The sequence below is a fragment of the Leptidea sinapis genome, chromosome 35, assembly GCF_905404315.1.
Source record: "Leptidea sinapis chromosome 35, ilLepSina1.1, whole genome shotgun sequence".
Taxonomy (NCBI): domain Eukaryota; kingdom Metazoa; phylum Arthropoda; class Insecta; order Lepidoptera; family Pieridae; genus Leptidea; species Leptidea sinapis.
This window is the reverse complement of record NC_066299.1, coordinates 4,209,589-4,233,883: the sequence shown is the minus strand read 5'-3', so window position 1 is coordinate 4,233,883 and position 24,295 is coordinate 4,209,589. Positions and strand designations below refer to the sequence as shown.

The window sequence follows — 24,295 nt, the reverse complement described above, 5'->3', positions numbered from 1 at the left end:
CGATTTGACCAATCAAAAGCCAGATCACATGGATGCTTGCAGTCGACCCCGATTTAAAAACAAAATATCTTGTTTTCACGTTGGTATCCTTCGACATGTTTGTGCTTGTCTATTGCATAAGTACATTTGTTTTAAATGGAGGTTGCGAGCGTCGTTTTGACTCTTACATTACACAATCGGAAATATACAATCAATGGCTTATTCCGTTCACTTCTCATTTATAATTCTAATTATGTGGTCACTACTTAAATAACTCAATCCACAATCGATTTTCATTATTATAACACTAGAAATAAGGGATTGCTTGTAACTAATTCTAGTAGGCTTCATAAGATACATAATAGCTTTAAGGGTAAATGTATACGCTTCTATAATGAAGTCCCAGCCACTGTTCAGGCATTATCTATAAATAAATTTAAATGTTTTATAAAAAATGGCTCTGTCGTAAATCTTATTACTCCACTGCTGAATATCTAAATGATCGGACAGCCTGGGACTAGATTATGATTATTTTATAGCGATAGAAATGACTGTACAATATTGTATATTTTTATTGAAAAGAGCGCAAAAAAGGATTGTTGGAAGAGTTTCTTGCGCCGCTTTTTCTCTCTCAGAGCGCCATTTGTTTCCGAAGCGGTTGTAGTATGTACTATATTAGAAATTACATCAAAAACAATTCTAAAGGAATCAATTTTGAAAAAATAAATGCCTTTTATGCCTTTTTATTTAATGAATGATGTAACTACCTATATTTTTAAAGACTCGTCAAAATGGATTTACTACTGGAGGAAGTTTAAGTAATGAATTCCTGTGGAGTAAAGCTTACCTCATTAGTCCCCAGGGAAATCCTATCGGCTGTGGGTGCTCTGTGTAACTCGGAGCGGTCATAGCTTCTAACTAACCAATAGAGCCATTTATTTTCCAAATCCACAGTTAGCCCCATCACTGAAAATAGATTATGATTTATTAGACCTACTTTTTATTTTAAATTATATGTTTTATTTTGTATAAGTATTGAATTTAATATCAAGTACATGCGAAAAATCAATAAAGTTTCGATAAGAAATGTATGAAATGGAGTCGACCTCGTGATAATTTTCTGTCGAAATAATATGAAATTATTTTATAACAACGGGTTTTCCTTATCGTAAGTTTTCGAATTTAGACGATACCATCAAAATTCTCCAATATAAGATAGTCTTTAATATCGTTAATTACAATAACTTACTAAGACTATGACGATTTATTGTATTTTAGTGATTATATTGAAGTGATTGTATTGTTACTTTTAATGATATGTGGAATTAATTTATCTTTTTATATTGTTTTGACATGTTAGCGTTATAGGACTTCAATTTACTTTTATATAATTAAGAACTACATTGTTAGTATGTTTAACACGATTTTTGGACTTTATGTTACGATCTTATGAATTGACATGTGTATTCTGTGTTGGTGGACCTTGAATAATTAAATAAAGACAGTATTTATACGAAGTTGCTGGTCTTACCTTGTTTTCCGCTGAATAATTGCGCGGGGTAATATATAATTTTATTTTCTCCATTCAGTCTAGCGGCTTCGACAGCGTGACCGGTGTTCCAGTAAATATAAGCTTCGAAAGAGTCTATTGTGAGTTCCTTAGCGACTGTCACAATAGGCACAGGCTCTCTGTTGCTGCCATCAAAGTTTCCACGCGTTATCTGAAATGTTGACAAGAATGATTTTATTACATACAATTAACTATACAGGCTTAATTGTATTTATTCAAACAGAACAAATCTTATAACTATATTTACAATACTATGACTACATGAATTAAAACTATCATTACGTGGAAGCGTACCAAGAATATTGGCAGCATTTCCGCTTTGGATAGCTAGGCTGTTCCGTTGACCGAAATTGTTGCCAGCGCTTGGGTTTCCAGTAGCCATGTTGAGGTGCGAAGATAGTATTTTGTACATTCTCCGCGTCTCTGGGCCCCACTGGACTTGGCCTGTGGGGCCCTTGTGTCTCGACACCAAACGGCATAAAGATGTATGACTCACTGAGACCAAATTGAACTGTTTTGTTCAAAAACGTCTAAACTCTTTGAAAAGTTTCTAAAAATATGATTGATGGCAGATATGATTTCGAATGACAAATAGAAAAAATGTTTCGAAACAATGAATTCGAACTCAAAAAGTTGTAGTTAATAAACTATCAATATTTAAGGCATTAGGAAAAAAGATTCTTAAACAGGAGGAAAATTTACCAATAAACAACTTACCAACTGTTGTTTTGGATTAGACCAATAAATTTTCTTGCCAATCCAATCCACAGCTAAACTTCCTACATTCTCCATGTTCGGCATAAACTCTTGTGTTCGAGTGGTGGTATTATATGATATAACTGTTGAAGCGTTTGTTACGAGATACAGTTTATCCCGGTACCAGGATATGTCAACTATGTTTAAGTTCTTCAACGAGGATCTGCAAGAATGCAATCGATGTTTTGGAGTATTTTGTATTCATAACTACTTCATTTTGAAAAGATAATTATAACTAGACCGTAAATATTGTTACAACTAAAAAACTTTTTTTAATTCAACTTTGTATCGCGTTTATTTAGAAATTTTGATTATTTCTTGTCATTACACATATTTTTTTGAGGTTCATATTAAATCACAATAATGGTCTGATAAAGAAAATGCTGGCTGTCTCGATATGCGGGTGAAAATAACAGAAATATATTTTTCACAGATAAAAATTTCAACAATTCAAGAGCAGGAAAACAAACAAATGGTAAAGTGTACGCTCTAAGCTTAAAATAATCTTCACAAGTGATCAGAAAAGTGCAACGTGATAGTAACATTAAAAAGTGAATACACCATCCAGAAACGGTAAACGCTGGATTTCAATTTGGTATTGCAAGGGCATTGGCAGTTGTGACTACTTCTATAATTTACACATTTAACAAGGAACTAGGTGTAATTAAATTATAATTTGATTACGATTGTCACCTTCATACAACAACCATTAGAGCAAACGTACGTGTATATAGTAATCAATAAACCACTGGAATTAATAATCTTAATATTGATTTACCTGTGAATTAATGTCTGTAAGTTGTCTCCAGTTAAATCTGTTTGTAGAAGACCATCAGGACCGGACCATAATAAAGTACTTTGTAATGTCGTTGGCGACGATTGCAGGGTTCTACCTACAAATTCTGAAGACCAAGGACCTGTTAAAAATGATAACGTTTCATTAATATTTATTGTTATTGGTATTTGACATATTTTGATTATCAAGTTATTATACCTGAGCCAGATTGCGTGACTGCAGCCACTTTAATTACGTATTCTGCATCTTGCTCTATATTTTCAACTATACGAGACGATTCTTTTATATGTTTACTGAAAAAATAAGAATGGTTAAAATGTGGACAAAATTTTTCCGATTCTTAAAATGTTGTAAGTGTACTAACATATCAATAGTGTCACCAGAAGGCACGTGTGTCAACTGTAAGTGATAAGTCCACATTTGCCAAGCTCCTATGCCCTGATGTCCAAGTAAATGTGGCGGTGACCATGATACTTTAGCATGGTTTATACCCATAACACTCTGCACACCTAAAGGAGGATTTACTGGCACTGGAATCGGCTGACAACTTCTCAATGTGACCAAAACCTGTCTTGTTTCTATCATCTTCGTGTTATATGCCAAAGGATACTCATTATGATAGTAGCTGTCACTTTGTGCATGGTATTCTTCTGTGAGCATTTCTTTGCCGTTGGTCCAGTAGAAAAGACCACTAGCATATGCTATAGATTTTGCAGAGAAGAACATTGGGGTCTGTGTGTTACTCCGAAAATCATTTACTTCACGTCTAAAAAATGACAAAATATAATATTAGTTCTAATCTGTTTATTTAGCACTTACTACTTTACTAGTAGCAGAATAACTTAATTTAAATAATAATTAAATAAATACAAACCCGTCTAAAGATACTGCAAGGACAGTATTTCGCCTCAAATGTGTGACCAGAAGTCTAAAATCAGCATGATCAACAGTGAAAGCTCCAAGATACGCGTCCCTTACAATTACTTCTGGAGGAGTTTCGTGTCGAACTCCGTTCGATATTGTAGCCAGATCTATTCTGTATAAACCTCCCCGTTCCACTCCACGTAATGCCCAAAATAAGTAACTGAAAATACATATTTACTCAAAATACAACAAAAATTGCAATAAAATAAACCCTAAGTTTTGATGAAGATAAATTCGGTCGACAAAACTATTGAAGACCCTTTCAAAATCCTGATAAATTGTAATGTACTCCAGTCCCAAGCCAACATCTGGTAGGACATTTATTTTTATCACAATTTAAAAATTAAAATCTCCTCCTTCAAGAACATTTTCTAGTTAGGTAATGGAAGGATGGAACGTACATAATTCCGAAATGAGTAGCACTGTCTGGGGGATAATTATCAATCATTAAATCAAAATCAAAATAATTAAAAAAAATATAACAGTTTCTGTGATTCATACCCATTGTAAGCATCAACTTCAAAATGTATGGGACGTGAATATAACTCTGCGTATGCTACAAGCTGATTTTTGCCTTCAAAATCATAACGCCATATTTTCCAATTAGAATATGCACTAGAGTCATTCCCTCTCGATTCATCATTATTATTATAATCTTCTCCGAGGACATACAAATGTCTATTCAACCAGTCAACTGATAAATCCAAAGGCTTATATGCAATCGTTTTTGGTGTAAGAATTACTTTTGAAACGGATTTTTTTGATAATGAACTGCGATACACATGTCCGCTGGAGACTGATATGAACAAGAAATCACTTGAAATATCGACAGCAACTCCTGCAACAAATAGTATATTGGTATTTATATATTCATAGATTACCAATTCTGGTAACACCGTAGCTAAATAAAGAGAATCTACCTATTTGATTTTAACCTCACCATGATTTGACTGGTTTTTTTTTTTGAGAAAAATTGACATGACGAGCATAACGTTCACCTGATTGTAATTGATACTCCCTGCACACTACAATGCAGTGTCGCTCAGGGTTCTTGGAAAATCCTAAATTCTTAGTGGCAATACAATTGCGCTGAGATTGGTAGGTCTCATGAGAACAGTAATTTCAGTAGCTACGGCGGCACCGAAACACAAATATGCTTGCACACTGCTTCACGTCACAAAAAGGCGCTGCCGAGCAAAGAATCTTTGGTAAAAACTCCGACTGTTTGCGGACTTTCTCTCTAAGTAGAAACAAAACCATACTAACACGAGTCCTAAAAACGATCAGCATATTTTTGATGTTCACTTCAAATGTATAAATTATCTACTTCCACAAATTTAAATATTACAGTTTCAATTTTACCTGTTACGTCATGTTCGGTACTATAAAGTTCTACAGGATCCGATAACATATCATTTGCTGGAGCGGCCAAAATATTATGTACTCCTCCCAATATTAAAATTGGTTGTTGGGTAGGAACGGCTGAAAAAATAAACTTTTAAGTCCTAAAGTCAGTGAAGTATATTTTTAACTTTGTCTTAAACTGTTTTTGAGAGACATTTATTATTTATTTATTAGAAAAGGCTTACCAACTAGACATACCTGCAATTAATATTATGACTACTTATAATGTAACATTTCTTATATTTAATACTTATATAACTTATATGTATGCACAGGATTGCCTTCATGTATGTTTACTATTACTAAAAACTATAATTTAATACATCCAATTTACAAGGGTCCAAAAGCGTATTTTTTAAAATTGCCAAATGTATTAAAATTTATATCTATACTACTATTACTATGGAATTTACTGTTATATAATTTTGAAATAAGCTGGATAGGTGAATTACAGCCATAATTGTTTCTAAAGAATCGTACATATACTGGCAGATATGTACTAATACGCAAGGATAAGGTGGTACACATAATCCAATCTTAGATAGAAGTAATGGACAGTCTAATTGATTATTTAATAATTTATATAAGAAAATAATTTGTGATGCATTTCTTCGCAATTCTAAGGTTTTCATTTTAATTTGTATTTGTAACTTATAATAGTGTAATTATTAGTGACATAACTCAATTTGGATATTAATTATAAATAAATAGACATGAACAATCAGTTTTATTTTGTCAGTTAAAATAAGGTTTAAAAGCATTTACATGTTGGGAGGGGTGGTGTAGATATTCGTACGTAAGCCCTAGGTCCCTCGCCCTCAGAGTTTCGCATCGCAACTGAAACTTCATACTCGCGAGCTGGTGCCAGATTTTGGAACATGTAAAATAGCGTGTAGTTCGATGCAGGCATATCCTGAAAACCAAATTGTTTACATAACTATCTTATAATAGATACTAATCTTAGAGTAGTGACCAAAGTGTAGGAAAACCTGCGTATAAAATAATATCCATAAACTTACGGCTGTTCCGAATATTCAGTCTATCTCTTACTTGAGATAAAAATCGTAACTATCGTTGACTTTTCTGTCGCAATAAACTTATCGACGGCAACTCACCTTATCCGTACACGCTGTCTGTCAATGGAACGACGTATAGCTTACCAGCGATAGAAGTTTGTATGGAAATTTCAATTTACGTGTCCCAATATAAGACGATAAGAATGACTTATCGGGTATATTGGGACAGCTTCAGATTATTGACAGCTAATTATTGTCAGTAGAAGGTAGTAATTTATCTCTATCTGTAGATAGTATATTGGGAACGGCCGTTAGACTTCTAAATGCAGAAAATGTTGCTCAGCCCTAATAAGTATTAGCCAGTTTCTTTTGTAAAAGTGAAAGAATCTCAACCTGATATAATATCGTATAGTATAAAGTATCTAAGCTGCCGCCATATCGTAATCGTAAAAAATTGAACATTTTTAAATTGAACAATTTCGTTTATTTGAACTTTAGATATAGTGTTTTACACACAAATGTAAATCTTCCACAATTTTATACAGTCAGTAAAGTTAAGGAAATACCGACAAGTAAAAGTGCTTATCTAATAAAAAGTACTATTTTAGTTTACACCAAATCAAATAAGTTTGATACTCGTTGCATAATTGCATTTTCTTACCTCCAGAACATCTATAGTATTTGGTTGTGTGTCAGCTAGCCGCAGTACATAGGATATGAGGGGTCCATTAGGGAAATCCCCTGGTTCCCAGGATATTGCCACACGGCTTGGATCAGGAGCCGCGGCTCTTAGCGCCTTGGGTGTGGAACTTGGCTTGCCGCTCTCCAATGTGGATATGACTACAGAAGGAGCTGAATAAACTGGATCACCAGCGGTACTTCTTCCCGAGAGGAATATTGCGACTCGAAACTTAAAAAAAAAAACTTATTATATGTAATAATAATTTAAAACTTATTATTTATTATAACTTATTATTACAATTAATATTAAATTTGACGCTATAAATAGGCTATTCTACCATTAGGTAGGTTCCGTAGCCAAATGGCAAAAAAACGGAATCATTATGGACTCGTCATGTCTGTCTGTCTATCCGTCCACATTTTTCCGAAACTATAAGAAATATACTGTTGAAACTTGGTAAGTAGATATATTCTATGAATCGCATTAAGATTTTTACACAAAAATAGAAAATAAAACAATAAATTTTGAGGGTAATATTTAGAACTGAAACTCGAAAAAACTTTTTTTTCATCAAACCCATACGTATAGTTCTTCAAAAATAATATTGAGGTTTCTAATATCAGTTTTTTCTAAACTGAATACTGTAACTTCTAAAATAAGAGAATGATAAAACTAAAAAAAATATATGATGTAAGTATTACCATGCAAACTTCTACCGAAAATTGGTTTGAACGAGATCTAGTATCGCATTTATCACGGGGAGTGTTCCGAAGAGCTGTTTAACCTGATTCCTGCCGCCGAATTCCACCTTCGCACGACACGCCACAAGTTAGGATATCATCCTCACCATCTGGATGTGTGGCGGTCCTCCACAGTGCGTTTTTCAAGGAGCTTTCTTCCACGTACTACAAAGCTGTGGAATGAGCTTCCTTGTGCGGTGTTTCAGGGACGATACGACATGGGTACCGTCAAAAAAAGCGCGTACACCTTCCTTAAAGGCCGGCAACGCTCCTGTGATTCCTCTGGTGTTGCAAGAGATTGTGGGCGGCGGTGATCACTTAACAACAGGTGACCCGTACGCTCGTTTGTCCTCCTATTCCATAAAAAAAAAAATAGTAAGTAGTTTTTTTAATACTTACATCATAAATCGTAATCCTCAATTTACCTTTTATTCAATCAACTCAAATATTATTATTATTAAAGAACTTTTATATTATGATACTTGCTGCTACGGAACTAAAATGACCGTAAAGATTCGATAGATAGGTAAGAAAAAATATTTAAAGGGAGACGCCATGATTGTGACGTCATAATAATAATAAACAAGGAAACGTCAAACATTTAGTGTAATCCTTATTGCTTTTTCTGAAAATAAAAATGACCTTTCATAGTTGGTATCGTTCTATTCTATTCCATTCTTCCTACGGTGGCTTCTGTGGAAGTTATACCACAAGTATGCCTAAACCTTACCAATACCTCGAATGGCGACCACGTACCGGAAGACGCAGTGTTGGTAGACCCCTCACAAGATGGACCGACGATCTGGTTAAGATCGCCGGAATACGTTGGATGAGGGCAGCGCAGGACCGATCGTCGTGGAAATCTTTGGAGTAGGCCTTTTTCCAGCAGTGGAGGTCTTCCGGCTGATGATGATGATAAAGTTCCCAGAAATTTATTGCACGCCTCGAACTCGAACCTCGTTGTGCTTTATAACCGACCTGTCAAGGTCACACGATTTCCACTCTTTAAACTGCTTTTTTTTCTATTACTCTTACACATTATAAAAAGCACAACAATATAAAGCTAAGACATTAAAAATAATCCTGATGCTTTTTTAAGTTGTCGAATACGTATTAATATAAAAAAAAAGTTATTTTTTTTTATCGTGGACGTCTATTAGTCTGTGATGCAAAAAAATGGCGTGGTACGGATATCTCGAGGACGACTTGACGAAACGACTTAATTTTATTTCACAATTTTCAGAATTAAGCAGAGTAGGTTCCTTTCGAATATCACTACGGTGGGTCTTCTCGTTTATTTAAAAAAAAACGCAGTGATTCGATTTTATTCGAAATTTAACTTTAAAAACAAAATAAAGCATGAGCGTTCGAGGCGTGCACTTTTGGATTTTCCAATTTTTTTTAAATTTCGTAATAAATTTGTCTTGTTAATTTTTCTGGGGTTGGTTGTAAAAGCATATATGTCGCCCAACAATTCTTACTAACTGGACTTAGCCGAGTAGAAGGTGTACCGGTATAAATTAGATAGATTCCAGAACTATCACATAAATAGCTTGTTATCTTACCCGATATTTAGTGTAAGGTCGTAGATTCTCAACGTGTATGATAGACTTATCAGAATGACTAGTGTTCGAGTAGTATTGCCAGCTGCCGGGAAGCTCTTCATATCTCCACTGCACTAGATAACTGAGGTTTCCCAGATTGGGCGCTTCCCAGACAAGAGATAGTGACGTCGCTGTCAAGCTGTCTGCGACTAAGGCTGGTGCAGGCGGTGTGCCGATAAGGTCTGAAAAAAAACTTTATTACAAAAAATATCGACTTTAAACATATATTTTAACATGTATATTATACTTTGATACATGAGGTAAATCTTCCCTAGGGTTACCTGAACATCCACCGGGAATGGTTGTTTATCGTAATGTTGAGTCCTAACTAATAAGAGATTAATAGTCACAGAATCGCTAATAGGAATATATTAAATCGAAGGTTATATCAAATTTTCACAAGAGTCATATAATTCAATAGATCCTTACAAGCGTAAGGGGATCTAGACTTTATGTTGCGCATGCTAAGGTTGACTATGATATACCGTGCTGTAATATAAACAACCTGCTTACTTGTTGCTTTATTACTTACAGTTGGACATCATTCGCGAATAATCCTTAGGGGTAGGTGTATATAGAGGCACACTTGATTAATTCATTAATTTAAGAACTGAGTGTTCCTGAAGAAATTTCAGTGCGGTTGTAAAAAGTTATACATTTGTGTTTTTTTATTATTGCAGAACTACAATGGTGTTTTTTTAACCCTACTTGTTCTGACTCAAACAATATTTAAACTTTTTATTATTTTATGTTTTTGTTATAGCTGATGCCCGCAACTTAGTCTGAGTAGGTTTTTTAAAAATAATAAGCAAGTTTAGAATTGAAGATCTATTATCTATCTCAAGTCCTATTCCAGTTCCGGTTGCCGTTTTTGCTCCTGTCCCAACATATTATATGAAACTTATTTCGAGGAAGATTGCTATGGCAAAACTAAACCTACTATTGGAATAGTTATAGCCCATCGACGTGATTTTCAGTCTTTCACAAATCTTGCGAAAACCATTATTTTTTCGGGATATATAATGTAGCCTATGTCCTCTCCCGAGCAATAGTCTATCGCTGTACCATATTTCATCAAAATCACATTTATAATATTAAGTAGGGATGTACACACATTTTTGAATCATGTCGTATTTTACTTACCACGAACCATTTGGAAGTATGTATTAAGCGCCTCATTGCAGCCCATCACACAATACAACTCACGCGACAGCGCTGCCTCTGGAGTGACATTCTGTGGAAAACTCTACTTTGTAAAGGTATTACAACATTATATTACCTAAGGTCTAACATTAATAACACAGGATCATGCGAAAAAGAGATAAGGAGACGTATAGGGATATCCGAAAATGCAATGTCCCAGTTGCATAAGATATGGAGACCATCACGCGAAAAACTAAAACCAAACTGGTGACTTCACTAGTTTTCTCCATATTCAGTTTTGAAGCGGAGACCTGGACACTGAAAAAGGCCGACAGAGACCGAATAGACATAGATGTGGAGCTGGAGAAAAATGCTACAGATTCCTTGGATGTCTTTCGCACCAACGTGTCTATTCTGAGAGAGCTTAATGTAAAAATTAGACTTCCCACTATATGCCTTCTTATTGGAATTCTTCGGATATATTGCTCGTAAAGAGATGTAGATGTACGTAGATGGCAAACGTCTCAGAGGACGCAGTCCCACGAGATGGTCGGACCAAATACGATATTCTCTGAACATCAATGCCCTTCATGAAACTAAGGATCGCATCAGATGGAGGGAAATCGTACGGGAGAAACTGATGCAGCGGGGGAGTCACGACCCTCAGTAATGAGGAAAACGACGCGAGGAAGAGGACAACATAAGTCGCGCATAAAAGCGGACCAATCATGCGTAAATCTACCAAAACAATCTTATTAATTTTAAGAATATTTTTAGTTTACATTTTTGGCTTTTAATGCATTCAAAATATTGCTGAAGCACAGAGTTTGGTCTGGTGTTGCTTCGGAGTATGGGTAGCAGTGGTCATTTACAATGAGTTGACGACTACGCTTGTTGGTGGCGTTTGTCCTCCTATTTCGTGAATTAAATATTTACTATTCGGGGAATATTTTTTTTTTACCATGAGAGTTAGGTTAAATATTAACATTATTGCAGATATTTCGTATTAAATAACATTATTTTAAGTAAATTGACTGTAAAATAGAATTACTTACGCAAGCCGTTTGGCATGTCACTTTTAATCCCTCCAACCATAAACTGCATCCTATTCGGCACTGTAAACAAAAATTCAAAATTAGAAAACGGGTAAGCACCAAAGAGGATGTAAATACTATGCAATAAGAGGCAGGACTGCCTGAGTAAAAATTTAATTTCAGTTAGGTAAGAAACATGCAGTGATTGTAGTAAAATTGCAGTATGGCGATTGGCGACGACTTATAATCCAGCTAAGTTTGAAAGCAAACAGGTGCTTAAAACGAAAAGAAAAGATTATAGCTGTCATCCGTCAATCTATCAATGACTGCACGTTTCAAACAATCGAATGAATCGCTTTTTTCCAATGATATTATAGTATTAAAAGAGGTAGATATGTCACTAGCGCGCCGAAAATCAATCGCCTAAATTGAGTCAATTGGTTAATTTGGTCGTAGTCGCTCTCTCGATACGAAAACGGTACGCATGCGTTTGTTGTTGACAGAATTGCTTACAATTTGATATAGGTACAACATTAAAATGCCGTCTTGTGCTATGGGAAGATGCACTAATTCTATTTTGACCTATGAACCTGGCCTCGGAAATCGGAAAAAGTTAAACCAGGAGAGATAATTTTATTCACAGCTCATACCATTGAAGGCTTAAAAAATGCTTGTTTATTTTAGCTAGATTAATAATTGAGTATACACATTAACATTATTGAAATTTAGTTTTTCTATAAGCTTCATTGTAGCGGTCAATAAAAAATTGTTCTATCCATTTTTTATACTGTTCCCTCTGTAAAATATTGTGACATGTTGAAATAGAATAATTGCTTAATTTAAATTTGAAATTAGATATAGTGATGACACTACAAATTATATCTGTTTACTACGGCTTAATTAACCCCAATTAACTGTGAATTGTACGGGCGTTAATACAATTACCATACCCATAGTTTTACAGGATAGAAATTATAATTGGCTACGATTAGATAATATGAACAGAGACTAATTATATTGGTCTCTGTGTATTCGTATCTCAATGAGACATAACTTCATTTGATAATGTTTTTTACGCAATGTGGATAAAATTTTGTGACAATGACTAAGTATGAGGATCTATAGAGCGTTCTTGACTTTGCTCAGACTTTACTTACGTACAACTTAGCCGAGTGTACGCTTAGCATAAACTTTGATTCTATTTATATAGTCATTTGATAACAGAAATTATGCTGATCTTAAACTAAGACAGCCCAATGCAAAAGTTAAGCTCGCGTTTTAATGCAATCAGCAATGTTTTATTTATTATAGTATTAGCTGACCCGACAGACGTTGTTCTGTATATAATAAATAAAATAATGTTTTTATATGAATTTGTCAATAATATAATACCATAACATCAAAAATTACTTCGTAAAATATGCACCCTGCGGTCGTAATGAAATTGTTTCACAGCAGAACTGTCAAACCGTGCGTCAATAAATTCTCTCATAGAAATTATGTATGGACACATCAAATAAAAAAAAATTGTTGTTTTTATTTAATTTAGCAGCATTTTCCTATTAATTCACCTTTTAAACCTTCCCTGGACTTCCACAAATAATTCAAGACCAAAATTAGTCAAATCGGTCCAGCCGTTCTCGAGTTTTAGCGAGACTAACGAACAGCAATTCATTTTTACATATATAGATTAATTATGCCCATCATATAACAATAATTTAATGATATTTTATTACACGCTATTTAACAAAATTATGCGGTATATATAATATTTAATACCTTTTTTATTATAATTTTTTTACTTAAAACGTAAAATATCACGAGGTTTAAATTTTTTAAGGATTTTTGTTTTATTACGTCAAAGAAGAATAACTTCTTGTACGTACCCACTTTTTTTATGGAAAAATAGGACATTTGTGTCAGTCTTGGAATACTTCCCTGGGTTCTCCTACTGAAATAAACCCTTATTGATGTAAAGCATATCTACCGGCGGACAAGTTTGCCAACCCACATTTTTTTTTTAAATAAAAGGCACAAAAAGGCATTTATATTCTCAAAATTTCTTTAGAATTCTTTTTGATGTCATTTCTGATATACTAGATACTACTACCGCTTCGAAAACAAATAGCGCTCTGAGAGAGAAGAAGCGGCGCAAGGAACTGGCCCCAGCATTCTTTTTTTGGGCTCTTTTTAATGAAAATATAATATTGTACTGTAATTGCTATTCGGTTGCTATCGCTATTGCTAATGGTAGTCGAATCATTTAGTTATTCAGCTGTGGATATAATGCCTGAACAGTGGCTGGGACTTTATTATAAAAGTGTACATTTACCCTTAAAGCTATTATGTATCTTATGAAGCCTACTAGAATTAGATAAAAGCCCTTATTTCTAATGTTATAATAATGAAAATCACTATTGAGAGCAAAAAGGTAACGATATTTTGTGAACGTATATTAAATTTTCATAAATGCACTGACAATGAACACATACAATATTTTTTTCTTTAAATTTTTCTTTGATATACTGTTTTTAAATAATAAACGCTGTAGGTATGTAGTTGTACAAGACAAAACTACAAATGGTTTTATTTAAAGTAAAAAATAGGTCAACATACTGGCGTTGTTTACAAATGTTTTGAAAATCATTTGCGAGGGGAATTCGCGTATGTTTAGATCACAAAAGTAGACATGTGTTCCTGTTTGTAAGCTCTTTGTAAACAGACATGTAACACTCTCAAGTGTTCAAGATTCTCGCCTGTCTGTTTTACGTTTGTATCGTTTACGTAGGGTCGTGACTCGTGAGAAAGGTGATTATACGCATGTCTGTCTGTAACGGATTTTCACGGTCGAAAGACGTCCTTTACGGGTGGTGATTTGCTTATAGCAGGTGCCTGTGTGTCTTCAAATTATCTTTCGTTTTTTATTTTGTGGGAAACGGTTGCTTTTTTACCGACTTCAAAAAAGGAGGAGGTTCTCATTTCGTGGGTATTTTTTTTTTATGTTTGATACCTCAAAACTCTCGACTGGGTGAACCGATTTTGATAATTCTTTTTTTATTTGAAAGTGGATGATAAATTTTAGAATAACTCAATATTTCGCTAACCGATTTCAATGATTCGATCGTAATTTTTGGAGTCGGTGTCATCCAAGATAGGTTTGTAACTACATACATAGTTACAGGTGAGATGTGCTTGAGTCGTGAGGAAGAACACTGATTACAAAAATAACAATAATCGTAACTAGAATTCGTATAAATAATTAGATTGTATAAAAATACGCAATTATTTTTATACTTTTTAGTACATATTATATTTATTGTTTTGGAATAGTGTTTCTGAAGTCGGTTGTTTTTTTGTTAAAATTTTTTATTGCTTATATTTGTTTTTAAAATTATACTCCTTTTGGCGCGTTAGGGAATATTATCAGAGTGAATTTTACGATGCGCGCGTACACTGTTCAACACTCTGACGTTAGCTGGTCAACAAGACCATTTGTATCATACTTCAGCTACCAAGCCTCTTTTATCTCATATGTCTGAACCACAACCAGTGGACGAGAATGAAATAAATTTCAATATATAATTACAATTTATATACAATTTTTAAAATAAAAATAAAATAACTTCTCTCTAATTCTCATTCAGTCATTTTGGGATTTTAAGGGTGGTAAAATAGGGGGGTAAAGTTTGTATAGAAAAGTGGTAACTATAGTTATTTCAACTTGAAATTTGAAATGTAGGCTCTTTATAGGGGGCAACTGCTAGTTTACATATATAAGCACTAGCTGACCCGGCAAACGTTGTTTTGCCATATAAAGTATAATTCACGCGATAGTTTTATAAGTAATAAATAGCCTATGTGTTATTCTGGTGTGTAAGCTATATTATTGTAAAGTTTCATCAAAATCCAATTAGTAGTTTTTGCGTTAAAGAAGTTCAAACATACATCCAGACATACAAACTTTCACATTTATAATAGGATTGTCCACGGTAAGTATAGTAAGAAGTGAGCATGAATTTACACATTATAGTTAGAATGGACCTTATGTAACTTGTATCCAAATGATGTTAGTCAGTTTGTTTGGGATATGTAATTGGTAGGTCAGGACCCAGGATGCGCATTCATCAACGAACTGGGGCACCTGAATCAGTGTCACCACGACTCACCAAGTCCGATTATTATTGTGTGAAACTATTAGTCATTTTACTTACGAGTTTACGACACTAGCGCTCGCTTTCTCTGGTGCATTTACGTTTTTGGGTATATTAAGGCGCGGTCATACCTCAATATCCACAAAAATTGGTTTCTTAGAGAGGCGATTACAACATAACGCAATGAAAATATTCCTACGCAAAAAATATATTACAAAAAGAAGTACTTAAAGAAAAATTAGAACCGAATAGAATGTTTATATATAATTTTAAATGTCCAATAAAAAATTTGGAAGTTGCTTCCCAAAAATAAACTTTGGAGTTTAAAATCTCTGAATTTTCAGCGATAGCGACATTCTTTTTTTAAAAGAATTTAATAGAATTAGTATTTTTCTAAAACTCAAACCGAACAATATATTCAATTTAATAAGTTTATTTTGAATACACAAAAGAAAACGAGTAAAATAAATGCCCATTTGCAGCTTAGCCTCATGATCAACTCAAATATTGTACTATTGGTGGTAGCGTTTACAATCCAAGTTAGTCCGCGTCTTAAATGGTCTACCAAACCCATAGAAATCTTAATTAGGAGGCAAAAGTAATGTAAGTGCTGTTTCTTTGCTGGACAACTGTTGACTAGCTGATACCCGTGACTTCATCCGTGTACAGTTGACTTAACACAGTGCTTATAAAAATCGTTGTGTTTTACTTTATATATCTCTAATAACTCTGTATTTAATGAAGTCATCACAATTTTTTTTTATATAAGGGTCAAGTGCAGGGGTGCTCAAGCTTGATCTGCTGGCGATCGACCTCAAAATTGTTAGCCTACGATCGATCGCCTCTGAGAGGTTTCAAGTATGTGTGATGAAGGATTGTCGTCTATTACATTGCTTCGTAGGCTTGCAACGCTTCGGATATTGTACGAATTTTGCAGCAATGGTGTGTAAAATGAGAGCAAAACAAAAAAATTAAGAATCTTATAGTAAAATATTATCGTTATATAATATATTCTATTTAATAAATAACAGTTTGTTAAGAATACTTGCCGTTGAAATGTAGTAATATTATGGTATAGATATAATAAAATACATGAAACTTACGTGTTGCTTTACTTATTACGTTCCGGTTAATACTAAATCACTACTTAGTCGCTGGTGGTCTAAAAATCTTCTACTTCGACTTGTTTAACGCGGCTATGTCCTTATTATTAAGCAGATTCGTAACTTTTTCACGTGGATCTACTTCTACAACGAAACAATATTCGATGATTTTATTCACAGATTTGTAGTTATTTGTAAATTCAGTTATATAGCGTTTTATGGGTTATTTCGTGGATTTTATGTATCACGATGTACTTAAGAGAATTTATGAGTCTTAATAGGACACAATAGCTCTTCTAATCAGTAGACTAACACTAAAAAGAGTGCAAAACATACATAATATAATATATAGCATGATTGTAGCAACACAGAGCGTACAGACATAATTCATAGAGCATTCGTCCTAGAGCCTACTCTGGCAATTGATTATTTTTGCAGCAAGCGATGTACAACATAGACAGGAATGTTGTTTTTTTTTATGAAAATAAGGGACGAGACGAGCAGGACGTTCAGCTGATGGTAATTGAAACGCCCTACCCATTACAATGCAGTGCTGCTCAGGATTCTTGACAAACCCAAGAATTCTGAGTGGCCCTATAATTGCGCTCGTCACCTTAAGACATAATATGTTAATTCTCATTTGCCCAATAATTTCACTAGCTACGGCGCCCTTACACATTACTGCTTTACGGCAGAAATAGGCGCCGTTGTGGTACCCATAATCTAGCCGACTTCCTCCAACTATATCGTTGTACTAAGGCATTTATCGCTCACATGGTACAGACACGCAATGCACCGTAATCAAGACCTTATAGCCCACCCAGACCGACAGTTAGACCCACTAGACAGCTTCTGGATTTAAAGAAAGGCATCCTAGGTAGGGGATGTCCACCGATTATCTGGATAATTCCCAGTCATAATGATATGGTGGGCCTTACCCCAGAAAAGACGTTAAATCACCAATTGTCGTGCTAATATATCAGAAGTGCTGACCCCAAATAGGGATAACAAGGTCACGGGGGTTGATTGATGCTACACTGCTTTCAATGTCGGCCTGTGCATTTCAGAGCGATTAATTAATATATTTCGAACAGTAAGGCCATAGATAATTTATACGTTTTATTCACGGACTAGTAAAAAATATGGACTCCGTGTCACCTTACATAACAGTGTAGCACCAAAACAAGCCGATTAACGTGTAAATACATAGCCCCACGCACACACTTACACTACTACAGAACGATAGCCGATAGGCCGCCATTATGAGAATTGTCATCGTCTGTGACAGATCAGTTTGCGTCTCAATAAAATATTTTAAAAATGCCGTCGTGCAAAAGTGTTGTGAAAAAGTGTAAAAACGATACTATATAAGTATTAGTGGCCATATATGATTATTTAAGGGAGAAAAATTGTGTAACAAGTATCCCCCGTAACCGCACACACACTAGCATAACTTGCTAATATCACGGCGCGGAGTCCTTTATTTTTTACATATCCGTGGTTTTATTTAGTTTTATTACTTTAGTGTGCGTGACAAGCTACGTCATACACTTTTATGTCACTTCGTTTTAGTGTGCATTGCTCAAAGTAGAGGTAAACTGTCTCAATTAAAACCTCAATTTTTGTGGACGTTTTCACAGCTGTCACAGACGTAATAAATGATCTTAGATAATATACATAACCAAAGACTTACTAAATCGATTTAACGGAGTAGTAAACTGTACGCAAAACATCACAGTTTCTAGAAAATTCGCTTATACTCGAAATATTATATGAAGAAAAGAGAGAGTGAATCTTTTGAGTAGATATATATAATTTTTTGGAAGTGGAATCTTTAGGCGCGACGAGGATTTTATTTTTAAATGATCACACGGGTTCGGTATCGACATTTTCACAGTTGTCAAAGAATGTCTAGTAGACGTAAAAATTATCTAAAAATGAGGTTTATATGGCAAGTCCGCTGGTGGGACAACTTCGTAGCCTATTACCAATATAACACGACAGTTCCGCCCATGTTCCATTGACGTTACTTGTCACAACACAACGACCTACAGACCCTCGAAACTATTCAATTATAGTAACGGATGGGTTCATTTCTGACAGCCCAATATTAAATCACTGTCATTTTACATTTAAATTATAATATACTAGCAATGCCCCGTGGTTTTACTCGTATACCGATATCGTTCTAGTGGAAAGTGTACTAATAAACGACTGTGTGACTATAGATTTATTTTTGTTAAGATAAAAGTTTTATTTAGGTATGTTAGTTTTTAATTACTTCCATTCAGATTATTACATACACACCTATATTATAATCTAATCAGATCTATATCACATAATAATACATCGATGCACCTTTTCCCCCCACCACCGCAGCCTCACCCGCTACGTTGCGCGGGGCACACCCATACCGCATTATTGGATTATTTCCTTTAGATTGTTATTTTTAAACTTGTTATATTTCATTTCAATGGAATGTCCAATTTTAATAATTTAAAAAGTTTTTTACAATTATTGAAACGGAGTTAAGTAAAAATTTTGAAATGTAAAAAGTAGTTATGGTGGCATAACCGAAGTAGTTGGACATATGGTTATGGTATCGCGGACTTTTTTGTAGATATTGATACATTCTATAATAATACTGTAGAAGATTTTTCTTCTATCATCAATAGTTTCCGTAGCGCACGCGATGACAGATTTTTTATGACTAATTTTTTCACACTTTGTGTTATATTATTTTATTTTTATTAGAGATCCCTATTTTTTAAGTGACATATAGCCTATGTCACTCAGTGAAAATGCAGCTTTGTAATGTTTAGTAATTTTTGTGTGAAAACATTACAAACATACATACAAAAACACAAATGTTTCCTCTTTATAACATAAGTTTAGATATAAGCGTATTTATATTGGATGTTCTTTTAAAAAGTTGCCAGCTACCATAATCTAGGTAATTCCACTTGCTACATTGACCGATAGAATGGAATGGAAATATATTTATTTACCATATGGGGTGCCAATAACATAAAATATTGCAACAACACTCGGTATACATCAAGAAGCTACATCTGTTTGGGGGGCTATGACATGGGGAGAAGAACTTTTTTTTTATGGAATAGGAGGACAAACGAGCGTACGGGTCACCTGTTGTTAAGTGATCACCGCCGCCCACAATCTCTTGCAATACCAGAGGAATCACAGAAGCGTTGCCGGCCTTTAAGGAAGGTGTACGCGCTTTTTTTAACGTACCCATGTCGTATCGTCCCGGAAACACCGCGCAAGGAAGTTCATTCCACAGTTTTGTAGTACGTACTTGAAAACCGCACTGTGGAGGACCGCCACACATCCAGATTGTGGGGATGATATCCTAACTTGTACCGTGTCGTGCGAAGGTGGAATTCGGCGGCAGGAATCAGGTTAAACAGCTCTTTGGAGAACTGATAAGAAACTCCCAGCCCATCTTTTAAATCATATAACAACTAAGCCCTATAAAAATATAATACAATTTCAGGTGGCCTGCGCAGAAACAGACAAGAACCATGCATTTTTATCCTCTATATAATCTACTATACTATAGTAAGACTTCTTTCTCAAAGAAGCTTTAATATTTTTCTTGAATTTGTGCTCAGTGAGTCATTGTATACCCGTTACAGCCGGACCACATAAATTAATACTGAAAAATCTCTAAAATTTGTACAACCGCGTAACTTCGCTACATGGTATGTGTTGGATATATATTATTTTATAGAAAAATTCCTTTTATCGTAGAAAAGCAAAGAGACTTAGAGGATTGGGTGGATAGCCATCACCCAGAAATATATTCGTATCAAGTCATGCGAAATATTAAAATTTTTATTTGAAATATTTTACCAAAAGGTCTTAAAAGTGAAATCTCACCGTACTCGTCCTTCTTAACAGCATTATTTAAATCACGTCAAAGTCAAACTTTATTCAATTAGGCTTAAACTAAGCGCTTTTGAATTGTTAATATAAATATTTCTTTTAAATTCAACTCAACGGCCACTCTTTTCAATCAAATAGAGTAATTTACAATCGCTGTGTTATACATAACAAATTTGCCTGTAAGGTGCTGCATCCAATTCTATCTGTCTTTAAATTATATCAAATATTTCATAAGAAGTAATAAAGAATAAACTGTACAAACATAAATTATCGTATAGGTATACATAAAAAAATGCCCTACGTCCGTTAACACTTCAAACATGCAGTAGGGGGAATGTAAAAGCTAGCTAAGTAGATTAAGTTCTAATTAGGCAGCATCCTGTCTCGTGCCTTAATAATAACAAAACAATAGTGAGTCCCTTTAGAGTCATTAAAATTGTCGTTGTAGTTAATTGTTGGAACGATTTCGGAAATGGGCTCGGAAGTCCAATTGGGAGCGCATGCGCGTACGCAACTACGCCGGATACCGGGTGATGTGAAAGCACTCTACCATGATCTCAAATATACGATACTCCTCCTATTGTGATCATAGCCTAATTATTAACTAATTATGTGCCAAACAATAAGCTTCGGCTCAAACACATGAATTATCATAATTATAAACTTTCAGATATCAATAAATATATGTATTATAATTCGATTTGGCGCAGATGTCGAGATATGATATTTCCCTACATAAAATTTATCAACCAACCTGGGCATAAACTCTTCTTTTAAAAAAACTATCAGTTAATCAGGATAAATCGGGTAACATGCCACCAAAAATACAACGGAAATAAGAAACTCCTTTCTTTTTTGAAGTCGGGCCATTTACCGGTGGGAGGTTCCCTTGGACAGGATGCCGGCTAGACTTTGGGTACCACAACGGTGCCTATTTCGGTCTGAAGGGCGCCGTAGCTGCTGAAATTACTGGACAAATGGGAATTAACATCTTATGTCTCAAGGTGACAAGTGCAACTATAGTGCGGCTCACAATTTTTGCGTTTCACAAGACTCCTGAGCGGCATTGCATTGTAATGGGCAGGGCGTAATAATTAGCATCAGCTGAATGTCCAGCTCGTATCGTCCCTTACTTTGATAAAAAATATAATATTTGCATTATTCTTGGGTGATTCTTAGAGGAAGACTACACATACGTTGTATAACGGGTTACGGTGACATATAAGATGCATGTAGCACAAAATAAGATGTATAACATAACACCGGCTAAAAGCCTAGGGTATGGAAGAAAAATATTGAAATATACAAATAATTTAAAACCTCTGCAGCACAGGACTCTTTTGTGTCTTTCTTAGTCGTCGTTATTGTTATACATGTATTCTCAGTATCTTTTTTTTTCAAATTCGATCATCATCATCATCAGCCGGAAGACAGACAATCATTTGAGCTGAGTCGGTGACTTTGGGTCTCCTACGGATCTCCTTAGCCACCACGTCTGCGTACCGTAAGTCATCACTGACAACATACAATTCAATTCAATGATAGATAGATATTAAGAATGAAAAGCCTGCTCATCCAACGCAGAAATGTTGCCAGAATTCCTGGTACACACTTCTTAGTAGTCATACTTCCTCCTACATGTAAAGAAAGTATTGTACCTAAATGTTGTTAAGAATTGTAAATATAAAGTAATAATAATAAAATAAAATTTGAAATGGATAGCTGTACAAATAATAATAGAACTTTAGTAGAAGATAACTAATCGGTCACCTCTGCTGCGTAGCGAATTTGCAATTTATATGTACCTTTAGCTAGTCAGATATTGTTTGTTATTGGGTATATTTTAACTATGGGCCTGATGAGAAAGCTCATGGACGCTCAGAGGGCAATGGAGTGGGCTATGCTCGGAGTTTCCCTGCGGGATCGAATCAGAAATGAGGAGATCCGAAGGAGAACCAAAGTAACCGACAAAGCCTAGAATGATTGCGAAACTGAAGTGGCAGTGAGCAGGGCACATAGTTCGACGGATAGATGGCCGTTGGTGCAGTAAAGTCCTCGTACCGGAAGACACAGTGTTTGTAGGCCCCCCACGAGATGGACTGACGATCTAGTCTAGATCGCTGGAATACGTTGGACAAGGGCAGTGCAGGTCCAATCGTTGTGGAAATCTTTAAGGGAGGCCTTTGTCCAGCAGTGGATGATGATGATGATGATGGGTATATTTTCAAATTCAGAATGGAAATAAACTCCCATTACAATAACCAAACAAACTTCGCTCACTGGCTGATAGAATTTCTGTTTAAAACTCGTACAAGACGGTACGGTTCAAACTGATCCGGCTGAAGTTAGGTTAGGATAGATTGGGTTATTTTAGCTTAGGTTAAGATAGCTAATAAATACTCTTTCCTAATAATAAATAGGACAGAGTCCTAAAATAAAAGCGCCCAGACGATCATATGGTGAAGCTTGCTCTAGACATGCCAATAACGAAGCGTACGCGTGGAAGACCTCCTGCCACCTGGTTGACAACGGTCCAAAAAGACTTGAAAGAAGCTCATTTAATAGCTGAAGCTCATTTTAAAACCGTGCCGAATGGAAAAAAAGGACAACCGACCTCAAGTAAATGGGAAAAAGGTCTAGGAGGAAGAAGAGTCCTAAAATAAAAGTATCTTCCATTCATATATTTCATTTTTGATGACCCCTATAGACCAGTGGTTAGTGACCCTGCATACTGAGCTAGATAAAGATCCCGGGTACGAATCCCGTTGCAATCATTTATATGAATATGGATGTTTGTTACCAAGTCATTGATGTTTATATGAAGTTATGTATGTTTAAGTAAGTATGTTGTATTAAATATATCATTGTCTTGTACCCACAGCACAGGCTATGCCTAGTTTGGAGCAAGATAATTTGTGTAAGAGTGCGTCAATATTATTATATTACTTTGTTTGTTCTGACACTAACACCAAAGAGGTTTCTCTGAAAGAAATAAATATTTTCTTCAAGAGTATCACTATATTGGAACGTGCGAAGTGTGTTTATGATAGTGATAAGAAGAAACAGCTGATTTGTAAAGAGGCGCCATCGCGGTAACGGAATGAGGATAAGTCACGATAATTCTGATTTTATAAAGTCACCATTCGTTACTGACCCGAGATAAACTATGAGATACAGTCCACATTTATTGGGTCTTATTGCACGAGAATATTATCTGCTCATTCTGTGCCTACGCGTGTAAATACCCACTCTTTTTAGGTATCGAACCCCTCGTTTACACCAAGGTATTATACATGTATTTGACAAGTTTCATACAAATTTCAAATACAAGTTTTATACAATGTTTTCAAAATTCAGAAATATAAAACTTGCTGTAGACAAAATATGTATGAAACTTGTTGTAAGAAATTGTTTGTGAACTACTAGTTGTCTTCATGTTTATGATCTCTTGTACTTACTGTGTATACACTTGTTGTAGGCTTTAGAA

At 34.9% G+C, this 24,295-nt stretch overlaps 1 protein-coding gene across 2 annotated transcripts in view; it reads right to left on the bottom strand.

The window, feature by feature from the left end:
* Positions 1-24,295, bottom strand: part of LOC126975337 (protein sevenless-like) — a 68,969-nt gene that overhangs the window by 16,475 nt on the left and 28,199 nt on the right. For both annotated transcript variants that reach the window (XM_050823181.1, XM_050823182.1), the window contains exons 3-16: positions 11,670-11,729; positions 10,615-10,705; positions 9,433-9,653; positions 7,107-7,355; positions 6,195-6,342; positions 5,388-5,507; positions 4,527-4,863; positions 3,976-4,185; positions 3,466-3,867; positions 3,300-3,394; positions 3,084-3,222; positions 2,267-2,468; positions 1,511-1,700; positions 827-945 (exon numbers count right to left, since the gene is read on the bottom strand). In XM_050823181.1, the coding sequence (XP_050679138.1) occupies positions 827-945; positions 1,511-1,700; positions 2,267-2,468; positions 3,084-3,222; positions 3,300-3,394; positions 3,466-3,867; positions 3,976-4,185; positions 4,527-4,863; positions 5,388-5,507; positions 6,195-6,342; positions 7,107-7,355; positions 9,433-9,653; positions 10,615-10,705; positions 11,670-11,729 (2,583 nt within the window). The remainder of the gene's footprint in view (positions 1-826; positions 946-1,510; positions 1,701-2,266; positions 2,469-3,083; positions 3,223-3,299; positions 3,395-3,465; positions 3,868-3,975; positions 4,186-4,526; positions 4,864-5,387; positions 5,508-6,194; positions 6,343-7,106; positions 7,356-9,432; positions 9,654-10,614; positions 10,706-11,669; positions 11,730-24,295) is intronic.